This window comes from Vicia villosa, unplaced genomic scaffold (genome assembly GCF_029867415.1).
Source record: "Vicia villosa cultivar HV-30 ecotype Madison, WI unplaced genomic scaffold, Vvil1.0 ctg.004301F_1_1, whole genome shotgun sequence".
In the NCBI taxonomy this organism is placed as follows: domain Eukaryota; kingdom Viridiplantae; phylum Streptophyta; class Magnoliopsida; order Fabales; family Fabaceae; genus Vicia; species Vicia villosa.
Window position 1 is genome coordinate 21,423 of NW_026706407.1, and position 19,918 is coordinate 41,340.

Sequence of the window (19,918 nt, forward strand, 5' to 3'; positions counted from 1 at the left end):
ATATAATAGGGATCAGATAATGGAATAATACATAGTCACCAACATGTTTTTAATGATTATAATGAAAATTGATTTATGCCACGGGTTTGTGAATAACCAGATAGGTAGATTGTGATATTTATCTACTTGGAATTGCATGGTTGAACAAAAAGCTAGATCATATACCCTACCTACAAAGTACACCCTACCATTTTTTTTTCATTTTGTATTCCCACAAATTTTGAATTGCAAAAATTTAGCTATTATTATTTTTATTAATATTTACTTATGTTTCAAAATACAGAATTGTTAATATAGACGTGATCAGGTAGATAACTTGTTGTTGCGTTGGTAACATGTTGGATGGGATCTCTTTGCACTCGCTTTCTAAGAAGGACAGCGCTTGTCTTACTACTCCTTTTTAACTATTTGAGATTGATCAAACTATTGCTTTATGCGATATGTGTAAGAGTCTTAAGCCAGATGATTTTAAATTTTTTTAAAAGGTTCTGACATGTGTTTAGGGATGATATTGGTATTGTGTTTGAGCAATTCCATCAATTTTCTTCACTTCCCCATGGGTTCTCCTATTTTTTTTTGTTACCTTGATGTCAAAGGCTGACTCTCCTCAGAAGGGGGACTTCCGGCCTATCTCCTTGGTTGTGTCCTTAAGTAAGCTCCTAGCCAAAGTCTTGGTGGGTATGCTTCATGGTGTGATGGATAAGCTCCAAACAATTTTTCTTAACGGTAGACTTATAGTTTATGCGGTTGTTGTTGCGAATGAGTTGCCGTACTTTTTTAAGAAGAGAAAAAAACTGTGATCATATCGAAAGTGGAATTTGAGAAATCTAATAATTCAATGAGTTTGTCCTTTTTGAAACATATGTTGTTTATATTTTGGTTTAACGATAAGTGAAGAGGTTGGTGTGTTTAACAAGTCACATAAAGCACAAGATGGGGGATGGGGGTGAGGTGATTTATGGTATTTAAAATTTATGATCAATTTTAATCTTTCTCAATTAAGATCGTATTAGTAAATTTTTAGTGAGTAATGATAGCGAAAATAATATATAAAAAGGTAAATTGGGAAAGTAAAGAGCTAGAGTTAAAGAGATTGTACTAGAAATTTATATAGGTTTGATCGAACGTAGGCCTAGTTATGTCCCCAAGAGGTCTTTTGGAGAGTTTCACTGTAGACTTTGAGCTTTTAATATGTTATGCCCACAAACCTTATTGCAATTTGATCTTGAAATTTTAATAGGTTTATCCCCAACCTAAAGATAAATTTAACCCCAAGCTATGATACGAAACTAAATAGAGATTTATGGCTGATCTCTTTAATTGAACCAAAAAAATTTCGGGCAAAGCTTAATAAACCAATAACAGAGTGTACATCCCAGAATTCTTGAAGCCTAGTTGTATATATCAATAGGATCCGAGAGGTAAATATCAGATGTGTCGGGTTATTCTTTAGCAACAAACAGTCGGTTTATTACTTATGTAACGAGGACGAGTAAGATCCTAGATCAACGTAAGAGGTCAGACTTATGGTTCTCGGAGGCACACTTGTGATCGGTGTTTAGTCAAAGATTGGAGATCCAAGTTGAGAACCCATCATAACAATCCTGGGTAGTCCCATGGTCACATGGAAGTTACAAAATTGATTGGGAAGATGTTACATGGTATAATTTGTGACAATGATGATGACGGCAGAATTTGTGAAGTCATTTAATCATGAAACTTGGAGGGGGAGTTCTTAATGGCCCAAAGAAATGAGACAAAGGGTATGAAATGGCTCCTCGTGAAAGGGGAGAGGTGTCGGAAAAACACGTAAAGTACTCTAATAGTAAAGGCTAAATCAACATACTTCCATACATTTGCGACCTCGCCTGACTAACATCAGGGAGGTTACCCAAAAGGTGTTTTTAGTAAGAAGTGCCCACCATAGGGCCTAGGTAAAACTTTCTCAGGCCGCACAAATATCTATTGAATGTATGGATCATCGCCAAGCAAGAGTGCACCACGCACTCCGCCAGACATGGCCGAATTACTACCAATGGTGGAATCTCTGCCCTAGTAGAGCGAGTCACTCCAGGAGAATGTTCACACCCTTCGGCAGACTCAAAGCTAGTAGGATGAGGATGTAGAAAAATTTCTTCTTGATCCCCAGCCTATTTTTGAAGCAATCGAGGGTGATTAAGTTCCAAAAAAACTTGAAACCACCACTATTGGCATCTTTTGATGGCAAGAGTGACCCCAAGAGCATATCATATTGATAACTAATCAAATAGCCATCATAGGCGCCTCTGACTCGTTAAAATGCAAGCTCGTGGAGGGAACATCCAAGGATGCTGCCCTGCATTGGTAAATGAGCCTGCTGAAGTTCTCATTCACCAATCACCAAGATCTGACTAAGAAAATGGTACCACCCTTTTCTTCTAGCAAGCATAGAAAGATGTTGACGACAAGCTTATTCAATGTCTTTCGGGGGCACTCTAAGTCACTCCGGGAATACATGGCACAATTCAATGAAGAGACCATCAATATCTCTCGACCAAATCAGGAGATATTCATATGAGCCTTCCAAAATGGTCTGATAGCCGGTCACTTCAATGAATCTTTGGCACAAAAGCCGACAACCAGCATGGACGAAGTAATAACCAGAAAAGAGTGTTATATCAAGCATGAAGAAAGCAACATGGAGAAGAAATCCCGGGATACCAAAGAGAAATCTCAACCCAGATAGGACGGACTTGGGTTCAGGAAAGATCGACACAAACTCGGGTTGAAGGAAAAGTTGTAATAAGACCCTCTCGGAGACCATATGAAAGTTATGCTAAAATTTTAACCCGCTCAATATAAAACAAGGAGACGTCTTCTTTGAAGTGTATCACCTCAAATTGATACGAGAACAAAGCCGACTCAAGAGGGTCAGTGCTCTAATGGGGAAGGACTACTTAATTGAATACCCTACTTGGCAATTCAAACACAACATTAGCTTTAACTTTATGATAATTCAATCCGAAATCATAGTCTTTTAATAACTCCAACCATATTCTTTGTCTCATATTCAATTCCTTCAGATTAAATAAATACGTTTAGCTCTTATGGTCGCTAAACACTTCAAATCTAGAACCATAAAGATAATGTCTCCAAATCTTCAACACAAACACAACTGCAGCAAGTTTTAAATCATGCGTAGGATAGTTCTTCCCATGAGTTCTCCACTACCTTGACGCATAAGCAACTACCTTGTCATTCTGCATAAGCACACATCCTAAACCCATCTTTGAAGTATCACAATACACCACAAAATATTCTTCTAGATTAGATAATGTCAAAACCGGAGACATCGTCAATCTCTTCTTCAATTCAGTAAAACTTTCTTTGCATTGAACGTCCCACACAAAGGCCTTACCCTTGCATGTCAACTTAGTCAACGAAAGTGCCAACTTAGAAAATCCTTCAATAAACCTTCTATAGTAACGGATAATCCAAAGAAGCTTCTAATCTTGGTAGCCTACTTTGGAGTTTCCCATTGCAACACAGCATCTACTTTAGATGGATCTACAACAATACCATCACCTGAAATAACATGACCAAGAAAACTTACCTCCTTTAGCCAGAATTCACACTTGGACAGCTTCGCATATAACTTCCTTTCTTTCAACACTTGCAACACTGTTTTCAAATGCTCTGCATGTTCTTCTTCCGACTTAGAATAAATCAGAATGTCATCAATGAATACCACCACAAACCGATCCAGATAAGTGTGAAAGATACGGTTCATGTACTCCATGAATACTCCCGGTGCATTAGTAACACCGAAAGATATCACTGAATACACATAATGTCCATGTCGGGTTCTGAAAGCCATTTTCTGAATATCTTCATCCTTCAATTTAGTCTGATGATAACCCGACCTCAAATCAATCTTGCTAAATACACGAGCACCCACCAGTTGATCCATTAAATTATCTATTTTTGGAAGCGGATACTTGTTCTTAATCGTCACTTTATTCAGCTGTCTATAATCAACACTTAGCCTCAAACTCCCATCCTTTTTCTTTACTAACAACACTGGAGCTCCCCACAGCGATACACTTGGTCTCAGAAACTTCCTCTCAAGTAAGTCTTCCAATTGCTTCTTTAACTCCGCCAATTCAGATGCATACATCTTGTACGGTGCCATAGAAACAGGTCTGGTACCAGGTATAAGTCAATTGCAAATTCAACTTCTCTTTCAGGCAGTACATTAGGAATTTCATTAGGGAAAACTTCAGGAAATTCACGCACCATTTGCAACTCCTCAATTATAGCTTGATTCTCAACACACAACGACGACATTAATGAGAACACCTGAACATCTTCTTTCATCAACTGTTGTAACTGTCTCATAAATAACAAATTAACTCCCTCCTCTTCAAGAGTAGAAAACCTCCACGAATTATCATAACAATTAATATGAACATGGTTATGCTTTAACCAGTTCATACCTAAGATCACATCCAACCCTCTTAACGACAAACAAACTAAATCAACATCAAAGTCTCTGTCGAAGATCGACAAGGGACACTTTAAGCATACAAGAGAAATAGTCACTCATCCCTTAGCTAGAAGATCAACAACCATCTCTCCATCCATAGCAGACAACGCAAGATTTAATCTTTTAACAAAATCAACAGCAATAAAGCAATGCGTTGCACCAGTATCAATAATAGTGATTAAAGGAGTTCTATTAATGAAACATGTACCTCTAATAAGTCCATCCTCATTTTTTTATGAGTCCCAGCTAAAACAAACACCTTTCCACTGCCTGATGCCTTCTTTGGTTTATGACATTGAGTACTAATATGTCCTTCTTCGCCACAATTGAAACAAGTGACTTCTTTATGCTTACACTCAGGAGCTGTATACCCACTCTTGCCCCAACGGAAACCCCGTTTCACTTCATCATTACACACATTACTCTTGTGACCAGGTTTCCCATATTTGAAACAGACGACACTAGCAGGAGCATCTCCCCCACTAGTTCTCTGTCCCTGTGCAACTTTCTGCTTTCCCTTCCCAATTGGAGCATCATTAGGCTTGCCACAATTTTGTTGGTTCTTGCCTCTCCTATCATTGAGCATCTTATAGTAAGCATTACTATCCTCCTCATAAATCCGACAACAATTAACTAAATCAGCAAAGACACAGATCTTCTGGTATCCAACTGCTTTCTTGATCTCAGAGCGCAACCCATTCTCAAACTTGATGCATTTTGAAAATTCAGCAGTCGCTTCGCTATAGTGAGGATAAAACTTGGCCAGCTCAACAAACTTTGTAGCATACTCAGTAACCAACTTGTTTCCTTGCTTCAGCTTAAGGAATTCAATTTCCTTCTTTCCGCGAACATCTTCTGGATAATACTTCCTCAAGAACTCTCTACAGAACACGACCCAAGTGACTTCTTCACCTATAGTCTCCAACCTTTGACGAGTCTCTAGCCACCGGTCATCAGCCTCAACTGCTAGCATGTGAGTACCATATCGAACCTTCTGCGCTGGAGTAGATTCCATCACACGGAAGATCCTCTCAACCTCCTTCAACCAAGTCAATGCTCCATCAGGATCATAAGTTCCCTTGAAGCTAAGCGGATTCCCCCTTTGGAAGGTCGCCAAACTACGATATCCAGCATTCTCGTTAATGTTCGGCTGATTCGCCATAGTAGGAGCCATAGCCTCCAAAGTAGCAGCAATTGCAGGATTATTCCTTCCAGCCATCTTAACTTATCACTACAACATAAACAACGGTTAGTAATAAGTAACAATACTCGATTGTTAAACAAAACTATGACTCGACACTTGGCCGGACGAACCGATCTACTCTGATACCACTAATATAACACCCCATTTCTACCCGGTAATTATAACGAAAATGAGAGTATAAAAATTCCAACCAATACATGTGATATCATATTTACTACTTAATCACGACGACATAAACACATTCAAAACAGATACATAACACTTTTGAAATGAACGAACTCATGACGACCGTTTGGTATTTAAAATAATAAATCAACTTTAATTAATCACGCAGCAGATTCATAACTTTAAACTTTAAATAAAACATAGCATCTTGCTTCATCACAAAACAACATCAAAAATAACAAGTCTTAACGAAACAACACCAAAAATTCAACAATAGAAACAAATCAGCAATAATAAAAGCATGTGTTCGTCCCCCTCGAGTGCTATGTATCAGAGCAACAAACCGACTCAAACTCATAGCAACTAAGTCTTCGCTCACTGCGGATCAGCTGCACGTTACCAGTATAAAGGCAATGGCGAATAAGAAAAGGGTGAGATATCTAACAATATAAATGAGATTATGATAAATAATATATGGGAAATTAGATCACATAAATTATCACATCGCGGTGTATTCGCCATATTTCACTTCACATCATTATATTCAACAAACGATACAATTCACGATACACATCACAACAAATCACACCAATTCATAGCCATGCAATATAGAATGAGACACTAACAAATGCACATGCATGTGGTACCCAGGGCTTCAGACCCCATTGATAATTGCCAATTAATAGAGGCATAAAACCAGGCATAAGCCTTCGTTATTGTTTGCTAAACCAGGACGTCACAAAAAGATGCAAAAGTATGTGACTCGATGGATGTAACATCACATACACAATCAATAACAAACTCTTCGCGAGGCATACGCCTATATCACCATTATTACCAAAAATTAGGTGGTAATTCCTCGTCACAATAATTCTTGCACTTCACAATATTGACACAATAATGGCATCACACCATCATGATATATCACAAATAAAATAGCATCGTAAGGAATAATTCCCGAAACAATCCCTCCTAAAATTATACTAGCTGCTATATCTTTTCTACTACTAAATTTACTTAAGGTATTTTCTCCTACATCCTGCTACATAATTGTTTATCTTTATCTAATCTCTAATGTTGTGCCAATTTTGTGTGACATGTTTTCTACTAATTTGATACAAATTTTCATTAAGAGGTAAGTGGAAATTATACTAAATTAAATACTATAGTACCACTCACTAAAGAGACATTAGTGTGCTACAGTAACCACGCACTAAGGGAAAACTAAGAAGGAAATTTGGTGGACCATGTCCCTTGTGCAAAGCGCGCCGCGCCCCACTCTTAATTCTTATGGGCGCCCACCCTATGCCATTGGGTTGCCCACCCCTTAGTTCCTGTGGCCCTTGCCACAATCCTCTTCCTCCTTCAATTTCTCTTCTTCTCCTCAGTGCCACTAATTCACACAAAATATTCCCAAAACAATTCACAATTTCATCAACAGTTCAATAACAATTTCATCAGCAATTCGGCAACTCTATAGTCAACAATCACATGATTATCACTTAATTTAAATCAAAGCAAAAACATTTATAGAAAACAGAAACATGAATCTACAAACTTCATTAACAAAATGATTTTCTTATCGATTTCAAGCACATCACAGAAAACACCAAAAACATAGTGATAATTTTATCCACCTAAACCCCACATATTATCGATCATATTCCCGGTTATAGAGCTAGAACCCCACCCCTTACCTTGGATTGAAGGTTGCTCTAAAATATTTCTCTGATCCAAATTCCCCAATTTGCTTCTATGTGAACTCTATGTGTTCCTCTCCCAAAAACCTTGTTATGCTTCTACGCTTCTATTTTTTGTTTCTGTTAAAACCTAACTTGTATACTATACTGTCACTATTATTTGTTTCATATTTGTTTTACATTCCAAATGGGCCTATCGTTATAAAACCTTCGTATTACTAACATCACTACACAACCCAGCCCATATTAAATAGTCTTATAATATTATATTTGTATTTAATCTAATTAAATTATTTAATTAGCAGCTCTACACGATTAACCTCAGAAAATAATAATAGTTATATTATTATTATTATTCCTGATAGTAATAATACTTGAAAATGCTATTAGTACTCGAACGACTACTCAATTAAATACCCGACTTGGCAATTCAAACACAATAATTCACGACATATACTCGAAATTAACTCAATTAAATAATTAGCTAAATTACGGGTGTTACATGTAGAATCTCTATTGTATGTTTGTTCTCTACTGGGATGAGAATTATATGTGTTATGCAAGATGTTCTATCAACTAGCATAACATGTCGAACAAGATTTCTTATACAGATGCTATTCGACATCGTGGCTGTTATGGACTGGGCTGTTGATCAGGTTAAGAATCAACAGATGCACAATATTTTAGGAATATTACGCAGGTCTATGTGGCACTGGTTTATAGGTCTGGAAGATTCAAGTCATAATCAAGAAGAATATTCACTTTCTAATTAAGGATATAATTTAGGAAGATTTGATTGAAGACCTATTTTTATGCAGAATCTTCTGCAAATTTGTAGCAGCTCATATGGTGTGATTTTGAAGCCCAAATCCAGTTGGGAAAAAGTTATAAATATAAGTGTTTGTAACCTAGAAGAGTACGGGTCCAAGATGTACAAATACTAGGGCTTAATGTTTGTGCCACTCTCTAGGAGAGTTGGTTTGTGCCATCCACTCGAGTTATGAGTTGGACTGTGTTATAGAGTTATAAGTCTCTATTATTGTTCTCCTCGAAGCAGTGAAGCAAGAGTGAGTATTGTTATTGATCAAAGCTTTTAAGCAAGATCTAGTATAGTTCTCCTCAAAGCTGTCAATATTAGTAACGTGTGTTGTTAGTGTGAGACATCACTGCGGTGATTGGAAGTGTGAGGGGTTTCTCTTATCTAGGAAGTTCTTAGGTAGAAGTTGCACTGGGTAGGTATTAAGTGAGAATTTAGTAAATCTGAGGTTGATTATGTGTGAAACAGAGGTTGTTTGTATAGTACTTTGAATTGATGCTGCTGATAATGGATTTCCTCTCTGGCTTGGTAGCCCTTAGAGTAGGTGTTATTGTTCACTGAACGGGGTTAACAATCTTGTGTGTTATTTACTTTTCAGTATTGTATATACATTTCATGTGTGTTTTGTTTAGATCAAATGTCTAAACATTTCATACGACATCTAGAATCTGACATACCAGAATTACAGTGATCGTAAAAGAATGTGTGGCTTAGATTTGTTATACTGGGGCCCCACGGTGGATGCTATTGATCTTGTAAAAAAAGTACATGTGTGAATGATATCCCTAAGTAGGTAGGGGATACTCAATGTTCTTAGTAAATGAGGGTGGTTGTCATACCCCAAAATTTTCCCTCCATATTTTAATCCATTTTGGTTCAAACAAACTCTTCAAGCTCAAATGATCAACAGTCGACTAGTTTGACCTTAAAGTCAACTGTGATCAACATACAGTCAAAAGTCAGGATTTTTGGTCAACATCAAGAATATGAGCTCACATTCATCATTTGATTAAGGTTTGATCATGATTCATCAACAAAATCTCTGGAATCAACAAATAGCAAAGTTTCTAAATTAGGGTTCTTGAACTAAAAGTCAACTGAACTTTGACTAGCCATAACACTCACATGGTCCATCAGAAATTTCTCAACCAAAGCTCATTTTAAAGGAAATTAAATCCTATACAACTTTTATGTTGGGCCCAAGCCCAAGAGATGCATCTTTTGAGAGATATGAGCCAAAACATTACAGGTCCTTCTAGAAGTTCACAAAAAGTCATTTTTGTCAGAGCCAATATCACCAAAATAAATTCTTCAAATGCAAAAAATGTTCCAAAGTGGGTTGTAGAGGTCATCTTGGGCTTTTCAAAAAGTACAAGAACATCTCCATACGGTAAAAATTGAGAGAGTTATGATTGGTAGAAGTTGGCTAAAATTCAAGAAAAGTGTGAAACCCTAATTAGTAAAATCCAAACTTTTGAGTATCGGGCATTTAACTTTGAATTCTCCACGTGACCATAAGCTCATAAGAGGCCCATAATCTAATTTATATTTATGTTATGATTTTATTTCATTTATTTTTGAATTTATTTATTTAAATTCAAATTAAATCAAAGGAAAATCATAATTTAATGGAAAAAGATTACATGATCAAATTTCCAAAAATATAAATCAGTCTCCAAACAATCCAAAGACCAAGAAATCGTGAAAAACATATAGGAAATAGAATTGGAGTCAAATTAAAAAGATTTGGATCAAAGAATCAAATCATATTTTCTCACCATCAAAGAAATTTATTCAATTGATTATTTCCAAAGCTATTGACCTAATTCTCTTCCCTTATAAGTACACACTCTTCCCAACCTCAAGAAAGAGAACGAAATTGCAGCCATTGCCACCTTAACCAAACTTTCACAAAAAATTCAAAACTAGGGGAAAGAGAAAACTTCTTCCTCAACGAGTGTTAGCCACTCATAAGAAATTTATCAATCTCGTGAGAGCATTAGGGATCATCCTCATTTATTATTGAAGGCAAAAACCTCCCAAATCGTCATCTCTGAATTGCACTATTGGTTGGAATTTTCTCATCCTTTAAATTTTTATATCGTGTTCCATAAACCATATTTGTGCATGAATTCGTGTTTATATTCACTCTCACACTCATTTGGATGCTTAGCTTGCAGGTTTTATGGTCGGATTAAGGTTTCACCATTGTTGAAGCTCTAAGCTTCAATGTTTTTGTTTTCATACCTCCAGGATATTTAGATCCACATGAATGCCACCATTGAGTTCGTGAGGGTCTATTTAGTGGATCTGGGCATTTGGGTTATTTTTCTAACGTGTATCTTTTGAGTTTAATCTTTGCATAAATAACTACGAAATTTTTGTAGAAAGACCGCAGTTGCGTTTGCAGCAAATTCGTAGCAAAACCTGTGGTAGGGATGATGAACAGGAGCTTTGAATTGCTAACCGGGCGTGGCTCTCCCTTATTGGCCAGTCAACAAATCCAGTTCCTCTCTTATTAGTCTAAAAAGTCAACTGAACTTTGACTGGCCATAACTTTCATATGGAGTATCAAAAATTTCCCAACCAAAGCCTATTTTGAAGGACATTGGATTCTCTACAACTTTGTCTCTCACATGCCAAGGCTAGAAATGCTTTATTCAAGAGATATGGTCCAATACATTACAGGTCCTCCAAAAAGGTCATCTTTTTCAAAAGCCCATAACATGAGCATGGAAACTTCAATGGAGATGACACCAAAAGGAGTGTTTAGAGGGCTCTTTGAGATTTCTAAAAAGTCCAAGAATATCCCAAAATGATAAAAATTGAGCAAGATACAAGTTGCAAAAGTTGAACATTTTTTAAGAGGTGCATGAAGAGAAATGCATGTCAAAATCAATTTCCTTCCAAATGGGCCCAAGTTCTTTTGATCTAAACTTATTCCTAAGCCCATCCATGGTCTCTAAACTCATTTGCACGCCCCTCCCTCTTTTATTTAGTTTATTTTTGAATTAATTAATTAGAATTCAATTTTAATTAAAAAAGATACAAATATGAAAGGCAAGGCATATTGGGCTTGATTGTTATTTGTGTTGAGGTCCATGAAACATCATGAAAGTTAGCAAGAAACGTACAAGGCATGATTACATGAATATTGGCCAAGTTTGGAAATATCACATTTGATTTTCAATATATTTCTCTATGAATGCCAAATATTTTATCATTTCTTCTGACCTAATCTTACTCCATATATAAGGATAATATTTTCTGCATCAAGGGGGAGGAAAAAGGGGTGAAGGAAATAAGGGTTAAGAAAGTTGTAAAATACATAAAACTAGGGCAAGAGTCATAGCCTTCTCCATCAAGTTTCCATGGATTCTAATCAGTCCATCATTCTCCCAAGGATCCGAGGCTTCACGCCAGACCATCATAGGAGCTCATCGCACGTGGGAAAGGTTGGAACTAGTCACTCACAGTTTGTATCTTTCTTGAAACTCATATTTTTTTGTTTAGGCTGTTTAAATAGATTTCGTGTGCATATACTTGCTTATAATCATGTTTAGAATAGTCTGGACGGTCTCCTTTTAAGCTTTGACGTAGGGATGACATTGTACCATGGTTAGGGCATAACCATGTTCAAGCTTCGGGTTCCAAGATGCAGGATGTTTCCGAGAAAACAAACCCCACAAATGGATTCAGAGGATGTTATTTAGTGGATCTGGGCATGACTTGTGTTTGTATAACGAGTTTTGTTTGAGTTTTGATCTTTGCAGAGACTCGAAGGACAAATCGCAGGTAAGGGCGCAGGAAAAGTCGCAGATATTTCCGTAGGTAATGGAGAAGAAGAAGATGAATAGTATGGGAGACCTTGGACCACGCGTGGCTCTCTCCCTACTGGCCAGTCAAACAAATCATTTTCTCTCTCTGCCTTGGATTGGTGGTTCAACGAGCCCAGGGGTCCACTCTGACTTTTCTGTTGACCACGCCACTAACTTTCTTTTCATATTTATTTTATTTCGTTGATTTAAATAACAAATAGTTGTACCAGCCTGGTTGGCCAAGGGTGAGAACAAGTAATCTCCATGACCTGGGTTCGAATCCGACCCAAGGTGTTTTTCTTTTAACAAAACATTTGATTTTAGGTCCTGTACACACGCCTTCATATCTATATCATGCACCCTCGCAACATCACCACTAGATTTCCAGATTTCCAGATCCAAAGATCACTATAGTGCAGGACCACCATGGACGCTCAGGAGTCACTCACACAGGATCACGCCCAGGTTCCTTTATTATTTTTATATTTATTTGTTTTATATCATTTATATAATTATGTAATTAACCTTAATAATTTGTATCATATATATATAAGTTGATTTTTAAATTAAGTTAATAATATAATTAATATTAGGATTTTATTTATTATTCGTTTCGATCGAATTAATCGGTCGCGATGGTTAATAATCGATTATTTAATTAATTAAATAATAAATTCAAATAAGGTTTATTTACTAAAGGGTTTTAACCGATTCAATTGGTTACGATGATTAGTAATCCCTTATTAATTCGTTATTCGTTTTAATCAAACCTATTGATTACGATGATTAACGATAAATAATTTCCTCCTAATAATTTAATAAAACACATTTATTTGCTAACGGTGATAATCACATCAATCGATTAGAATAATTAGCAATTCTTTATTAAATCTGTTAAATATGGTGATTAAATCTATTGATCATCGCGATTAATAGAACATATTATAATCAGGGTTGTACGCCATTCAAAACACATTTCTTTCACAAAACTACGGATTTTCAAAACTGCAATAAGGTAATTCAAAATACCTTGCAAACTACGAATTTCAAAACTGCGATAAGGTAATTCAAAATACCTTCAAACAACCTCATACTAAATCTAAGGCGTACAACCCTGCCCCGAACTACGTAGACTCTGATCCTCCATAAGGAGGTACGTAGGCGCTTGGATAACCAAAGCGAGTCCCCTTCCCCAAAACCTCAATTAGGTTTAAATCTCACTTTTAACCCTATTCACTTTCTGTCATTAGCCATAAACCACAAACCTTGCCATAATACTCTTACAAACCTTAAATGCAAACCTTAGGAAAGGGTTAAGGGTGCCTAACACCTTCCCTTAACCTGATTATAATAACTTACCCAGAATTCTCTAAAACTTCGTAGGTTTTCCTATTCGCCCTGGTAGAATAGGTGGCGACTCTAAAATTCTAAATTTTTATGGCAGGTTGCTACACCTTGAAGAATTTATCAATGCGCTAAGAAGTCATGAGATTAAGCTCGATGAAAATGAGCCTCAAAAGAAAGGTAAGACTATAGCTCTTAAATCTGTTAAAAAATATGAAACTAATGCTTTGCAGGCTAAGGAAGAATGCCCAAGTGAGTCCGAATCAGAGGAAGAAGATGAGTTGTCTCTTTTATCCAGAAGAGTAAATCAACTCTGGAGGAACAAGCAAAGGAAGTTCAGAAACTTCAGAAGACCAGAATACAAAAGAGAAACCTCTGAATACAGAAGGCCTAGCAGAAGAAGCGATGTGTGCTAAACTGCAAAAAGAAAGGCCTAAGAAACAAGCAAAGGAAGTTCAGAAACTTCAAAAGTGAATGTCCTAAACTGCAAAAAGAAAGGCCTAAGAAAATATTTGAAAGGAAGAAAAGCCTGATGGCTGCTTGGGATGATTCTGAATCATCTGAAGACGAATACAACTCAGAAGATGAACATGCCAACATAGCATACGTGGCCACTATAGAAAATGACTCAGACTCAGAAGCTGAATTAAACGAGGTATTTTCTGAACTCACTAGAAAAGTGCTTGAAGAAAGCTTATCTGAACTCTTAGAAAGACACAATAGATTAAAAACAAAATTTAAAAAGCTAAAGATTGAACTGTTAACTAAAACAAAGAAACTTAAGCAAGAAAACCCTGAAATTAAAGATAACAATACACAACTAATGGAGGAAAAGGAAACAAAAATCCTTAATTCAGATAGTACGCTAAAATTTGATATTCTGAAAGAATATGATGATAGTTTTCAAAACGTTCTTGTTAAAAGCATAAACTGAAGAAAAATAGCCTCAATGATTTATGGTGTCAGCAGAAGCAATCGAAATGGAATTGGCTACGAAACACCTCAGGCTAAGGAACCAAATATACCTAAACTGTTGATGACATGGAAATAAAATATAAACCTTTGCACACACAGTTTAACCTTGGTCATACTCACAATATTAAATATACATCCTACTCTGAAAATTATTGTGCTAGACCTAAGCTAAGACAAAGCTTCCGGCACACTAACATCAAAGGACCTAAAAAGATATGGATACCTAAGAAGAAAATTGTTTATGTTGCAGATGCCCTTAGCAGTGAAGTCAAAACACCAGTCACGGTATCTGGACTCTGGATGCTCGCGTCACATGACGAGAAGAAGGTCTATGTTCCAAAGCTTGGAACTTAAATCCGGCGGAGACGTCAGATTTGGAGGGAACCAAAAGGGAAAGATCATTGGATCAGGAACTATTGGTAATGGTAACTCTCCCTCTATTACTAATGTTTTACTTGTTGAAGGATTAGCTTATAATTTGTTGTCTATTAGTCAACTAAGTGATAATGGTTATGATATAGTCTTTAATTAAAAGTCTTGCAAGGCTTTAAGTCAGAAAGACGAATCAATTCTTTTTACTGGTAAGAGAAAGAATAACATTTATAAGATTGATCTATTTGATCTTAAATCTCAGAAAGTGACTTGTCTTCAGTTTGTAAATGATGAGCAATGGGTTTGGCACAGAAGATTGGGACATGTTAGCTTGAGGAGATTATCTCAACTTAACAAACTCAACTTAGTAAGAGGACTGCCCAATTTAAAGTTCAACTCATATGCTCTTTGTGAAGCATGTCAGAAGGAAAAGTTCTCAAAATCCTCTTTTAAATCTAAATTTTTTATTTATTCTTCAAGATCTTTAGAACTTCTACATATTGATTTATTTGGTCCAGTGAAAACAGCATCAATAAAAGGTAAGAAATAGGGTTTAGTCATTATAGATGACTACAACAGATGGAGATGGCTAAAATTCTTAAAACATAAAGATGAAGCACATACTGTATTTTTTGACTTCTGTAATCAAATACAAAATGAAAAAGAATCTAAAATCATTAAGGTCAAAAGTGATCATGGAGGAGAATTTGAGAATCATCTCTTTGATAAGTTCTTCAAAGAAAATGGAATATCTCACAACTTCTCCTGTCCTAGAACACCTCAGCAAAATGGGGTTGTAGAACGTAAAAACAAAACATTACAAGAAATGGCTAGGACAATGATCAATGAAGCCAATATGGCTAAGCACTTCTGGGCAGAAGCAGTAAACACTACATGCTATATTCAAAACAGAGTGTCCATAAGACCTATTCTTGATAAGACTCTTTATGAACAATGGAAGAATAGGAAACCTAACATTTCATATTTTCACCCATTTGGTTGTACTTGTTTTATTCTTAACATTAAAGAACATCTGAACAAGTTTGATTTTAAGGCTCAAAAGAGTTTTCTGCTAGAATATTCTGAACACTCAAAAGGTTACAGAGTATATAATACAAGAGACATTAATAGTTGAAGAATCAATCATCAGATTTGCTGATAAGCTTGGCCATCAAAAGTCAAAGCAGACTGCAAATTTTGCAGATACATAAGAACAACTCCTAAATCTTGATGACTCAGAAGATAAAGATACATCAGAAATCACATCAACCATGGGGAACATAAGAACTTTTGAAGAAAACTCTCATAAAAGATTTCCAAGACTAACTACACACTATTTCGAAGATGTTATCCTTGGCAAGAAAATGATCCCATCAGAACTAAGTAATACCTAAGAAATAATGAAAATTCATTATTTGGATTAGTGTCAACGATAGAGCCAACTTCAGTAGATGAAGCACTTCAAGACACAGATTGGATCATTGTTATGCAAGAAGACCTAAATCAATTCACCAGGAATGATGTATGGGATCAAGCTCCAAGACCTGAAGGATTCAACATTATCGAAACAAAGTGGGTGTTCAGAAACAAAATGAATGAGCAAGGAGAAGTCATCAGAAACAAGGCACGACTGGTTGCTCAAGGGTATAGTCAGCAAGAAGGTATTGACTATAATGAAACCTTTGCTCCAGTCCTAAATTTATAGTCAATCAGACTATTAATTGCTTATGCTTCTCAATTTAACATAACTTTATATCAAATGGATGTTAAAAGTGCACTTTTAAATGGTTACATCGAAGAAGAGGTGTATGTTCATCAACCCCCTGGTTTTGAGGATTCTATCTATCCTGAACATGTTTTTAAATTAAAGAAATATTTATATGGTTTAAAACAAGCTCCCAGAGCTTGGTATGAACGACTTATTTCATTTCTTCTAGATAAAGGTTTCACAAGAGGGAAAGTCGATACAACACTCTTTCGAAAATCATTCAAAAATGATATCTTAATCTGTAAAATATATGTGGATGATATTATCTTTGGAACTTCTAATATCTCTCTTGGAAAAGATTTTGCTAAGTCTATGCAGGAAGAATTTGAAATGAGCATGATGGGTGAACTTAAATTCTTTCTGGGAATTCAAATAAACCAAACTTCTGAAGGCACCTACATTCATTAAGCAAAATATGTCAAAGAACTTTTGAAGAAATTCAATTTGATTCCAATCGACAATATTTTACATACAGCCACACAACACATACTATACACACATTTAACATACAATTTGCATCTATTATCATCATAACATCATCAAGTCATGCAAGGTTTATCAAATCATACAATTTTCATCAAACAATCCACCAAACCCCAATCTAACCTATGATCCAATTGACCTAAACAATACATCTAGTCAGCCCTATCATTTATAACACAATAAGAGATGCTAACCGGAAGAATCCCCCCTTACCTTAGCCAAAGATTGTTGATTGATCATCTTCCTCTTCTGTTCCTCTTTCACGTGTCTGCTTCTCTTCTCTTCTTTATCTTTTTCTCCTCTATTTCCCAATTTCTTGTTTTATGAAAATAAAATAGAATAAACTATAACTTAGTAAAAGGCCTAACCATTTAGCACCCCTCTTTCACTAAGCACAACTCATGGCCTGATATCTTATTTTACACAATTTCCAACCTAAGTCCAATTAAAATACCAATAATCCAAGAAATTAATTTAAACTCCAATTAAATTAATAAATGTAAAATATAGGGTGTTACAACTCTCCCCCACTAAAAGAGTTTCGTCCTCGAAAACATACTTCAAGTGAAAAGTTCTGGATAGGAGTCCTTCATCTGACTCCCTAGTTCCCAGGTAACATTTCCCTAGTTGATCCTCAAAATTCACCTGACATAATCAACACAAAGCATGTTTCATACATTCAAATTTCAACTCTTACGTCGCATTTGACCATCCAAAGGTGTACCACTCGTTTTATCTCCAAAAGGTTAGCAACAATAGAACATTGAGGTACAAACCATATAATGCGTCCAATAACTGAATAATATAATTACACAACCATGGTATGACCACACCTGATCAACACTTGAGTGATGCATTCCATCTACCGAACGTACCAACCTTAAATATACTTTCCCTTCCGAGCGATAAGATAATACTTACACTTTTCACTAACTGCTTCCTTCAAGAAACTCAATAATCATATTCCTATACCATAAAATTTCAACTATCTGACTCCTCTCAAGTCACACCAGCAATTATCGAATACATTACATTCGCTTTTACGGCACTATTCTGATTACTCATTACAATCATCATTACTAATTAGGTTTCTTAGTTTTACCCAATTATGGCTCTCTCTACTCATTCATTCAAGAATCATTCTTTACCATCCATGGTACTAATTTACCACTCAGCAATGCTTACTCGCATCCAAAAACAAATCCTTGATTTACTTCCTCCATTTAAACATCCTAACCATCAGAACGAGTACACACAAGTGATTATAATCACACTCATCAGCCTTAATCTACCATCGCTTACAAAATAGCTCAACTGAGTTCTGCTCTTCTCTAAGAATTAAATCAACTTTGTTTTTCATAGAGTATAATTCCTCATTATATCTGGAGGTCTACAATAACACCTTACAACAGCAGAAATTATTACAACATCATATAGTATCAACTCATCATTTTAATTTCATCGAATACATACTTGTTAATTACGTACAACCACAATACATATTCATCATCTCGGTAATTATTCAAAAGGGTTCTAATCCTTTGGCACGACATCCTTACATCCACGAGATTCTAAATCCAACATATAGATCAATATATATTCTCTACGTATGCTCCTGTTATTTTAATCCCTCACTACCCACGAGTAGTACTCATAACACTGCTCCACATCACACTTTCACTATGCGACTCTGATTACCCGTCTTAGGTCATTTGTCCATCATGTTGCACTCTTTCATATTCACTTCTTCATAAGTACACAAAACATGGTGAGCGAGTGTTCTCACGGTTTAATATCCATCACAACTTATACCATTAAGGTAACAAACAAGCTTATCTTATCGATATGATTCTGTCTACTACCGACAAGAGATTAAGGGTTATCAAGTCCTCAATTTTCCAATATATAGTCGACAACCATATTTAAGCATAAACCGTCGTTACTACATAATAGTGTCTTTTTCGAGTTTTCACTCAAACTCATTAACATCGTCATAGCCCAATAATTCACTTTGAGTCTTTACAACAACTCGCACATTCCCTTCTCATTGGATCTTGTCGGTGAGACACCAACGTCCAAACATTCACATAATCCGCTTCATAGTCTCTTAGCATCATATACTTGTTAAGTACTTCTCAACATTAGAATCACTAATATACCCGTACATTACTATTCATCTTGTTCCAAATCAAAATCCTCATCTTAGCAAAAGACCACGACAACATTCATAACTCGTGGTTTTACTCCAAATCTCGTGACGTCTTTCGCATCCAAATATCATCCCACTCGAAATCTCAACAAAGTCTTCCTCACATCAATAGGTGTTAGAAATTCCCTACAATTCTTTTTTTTATATATACCTGTCGTTACTTTGGCATCACAAATACGACTCCAACTATTCTAAAGTTTATTTCGCCTTTACTACTAATTCACTTCTAACTAAAATCCATCGGTACTCAAATCATCTTTATGACCGAACATCTTATCAACTTATTCATCAACAACACGTTCTACTCAACTTTGTTTCAAATAATCGCAGTAGAAGGCATTCTTATTCAACAAGTTTCACGCTTCCATAACCGACTTCAGAATATCTCCTCATAGGATCACTCTACTATATTTATAACTCTCCCATAAGTTAAAACATCATCTCTCCTCTTTGTAGGTTCAACAACACATTAACCCGACACTCGGAACTCAAGATATGAATTTTCCAACATCATCCAAAATGCAACATCGACATCATG

At 36.0% G+C, this 19,918-nt stretch overlaps 1 protein-coding gene across 1 annotated transcript; it reads right to left on the bottom strand.

Annotated features, from left to right (window-relative positions):
• Nucleotides 1-3,499: 3,499 nt before the first annotated feature.
• Nucleotides 3,500-5,744, bottom strand: LOC131641940 (uncharacterized). The gene is made up of 3 exons (XM_058912235.1): nt 4,734-5,744; nt 4,155-4,554; nt 3,500-3,564 (listed from the first exon to the last, which is right to left on the bottom strand). Exons 1-3 carry the CDS (start codon nt 5,742-5,744, stop codon nt 3,500-3,502), a joined length of 1,476 nt encoding a protein of 491 aa, XP_058768218.1.
• Nucleotides 5,745-19,918: the final 14,174 nt, after the last annotated feature.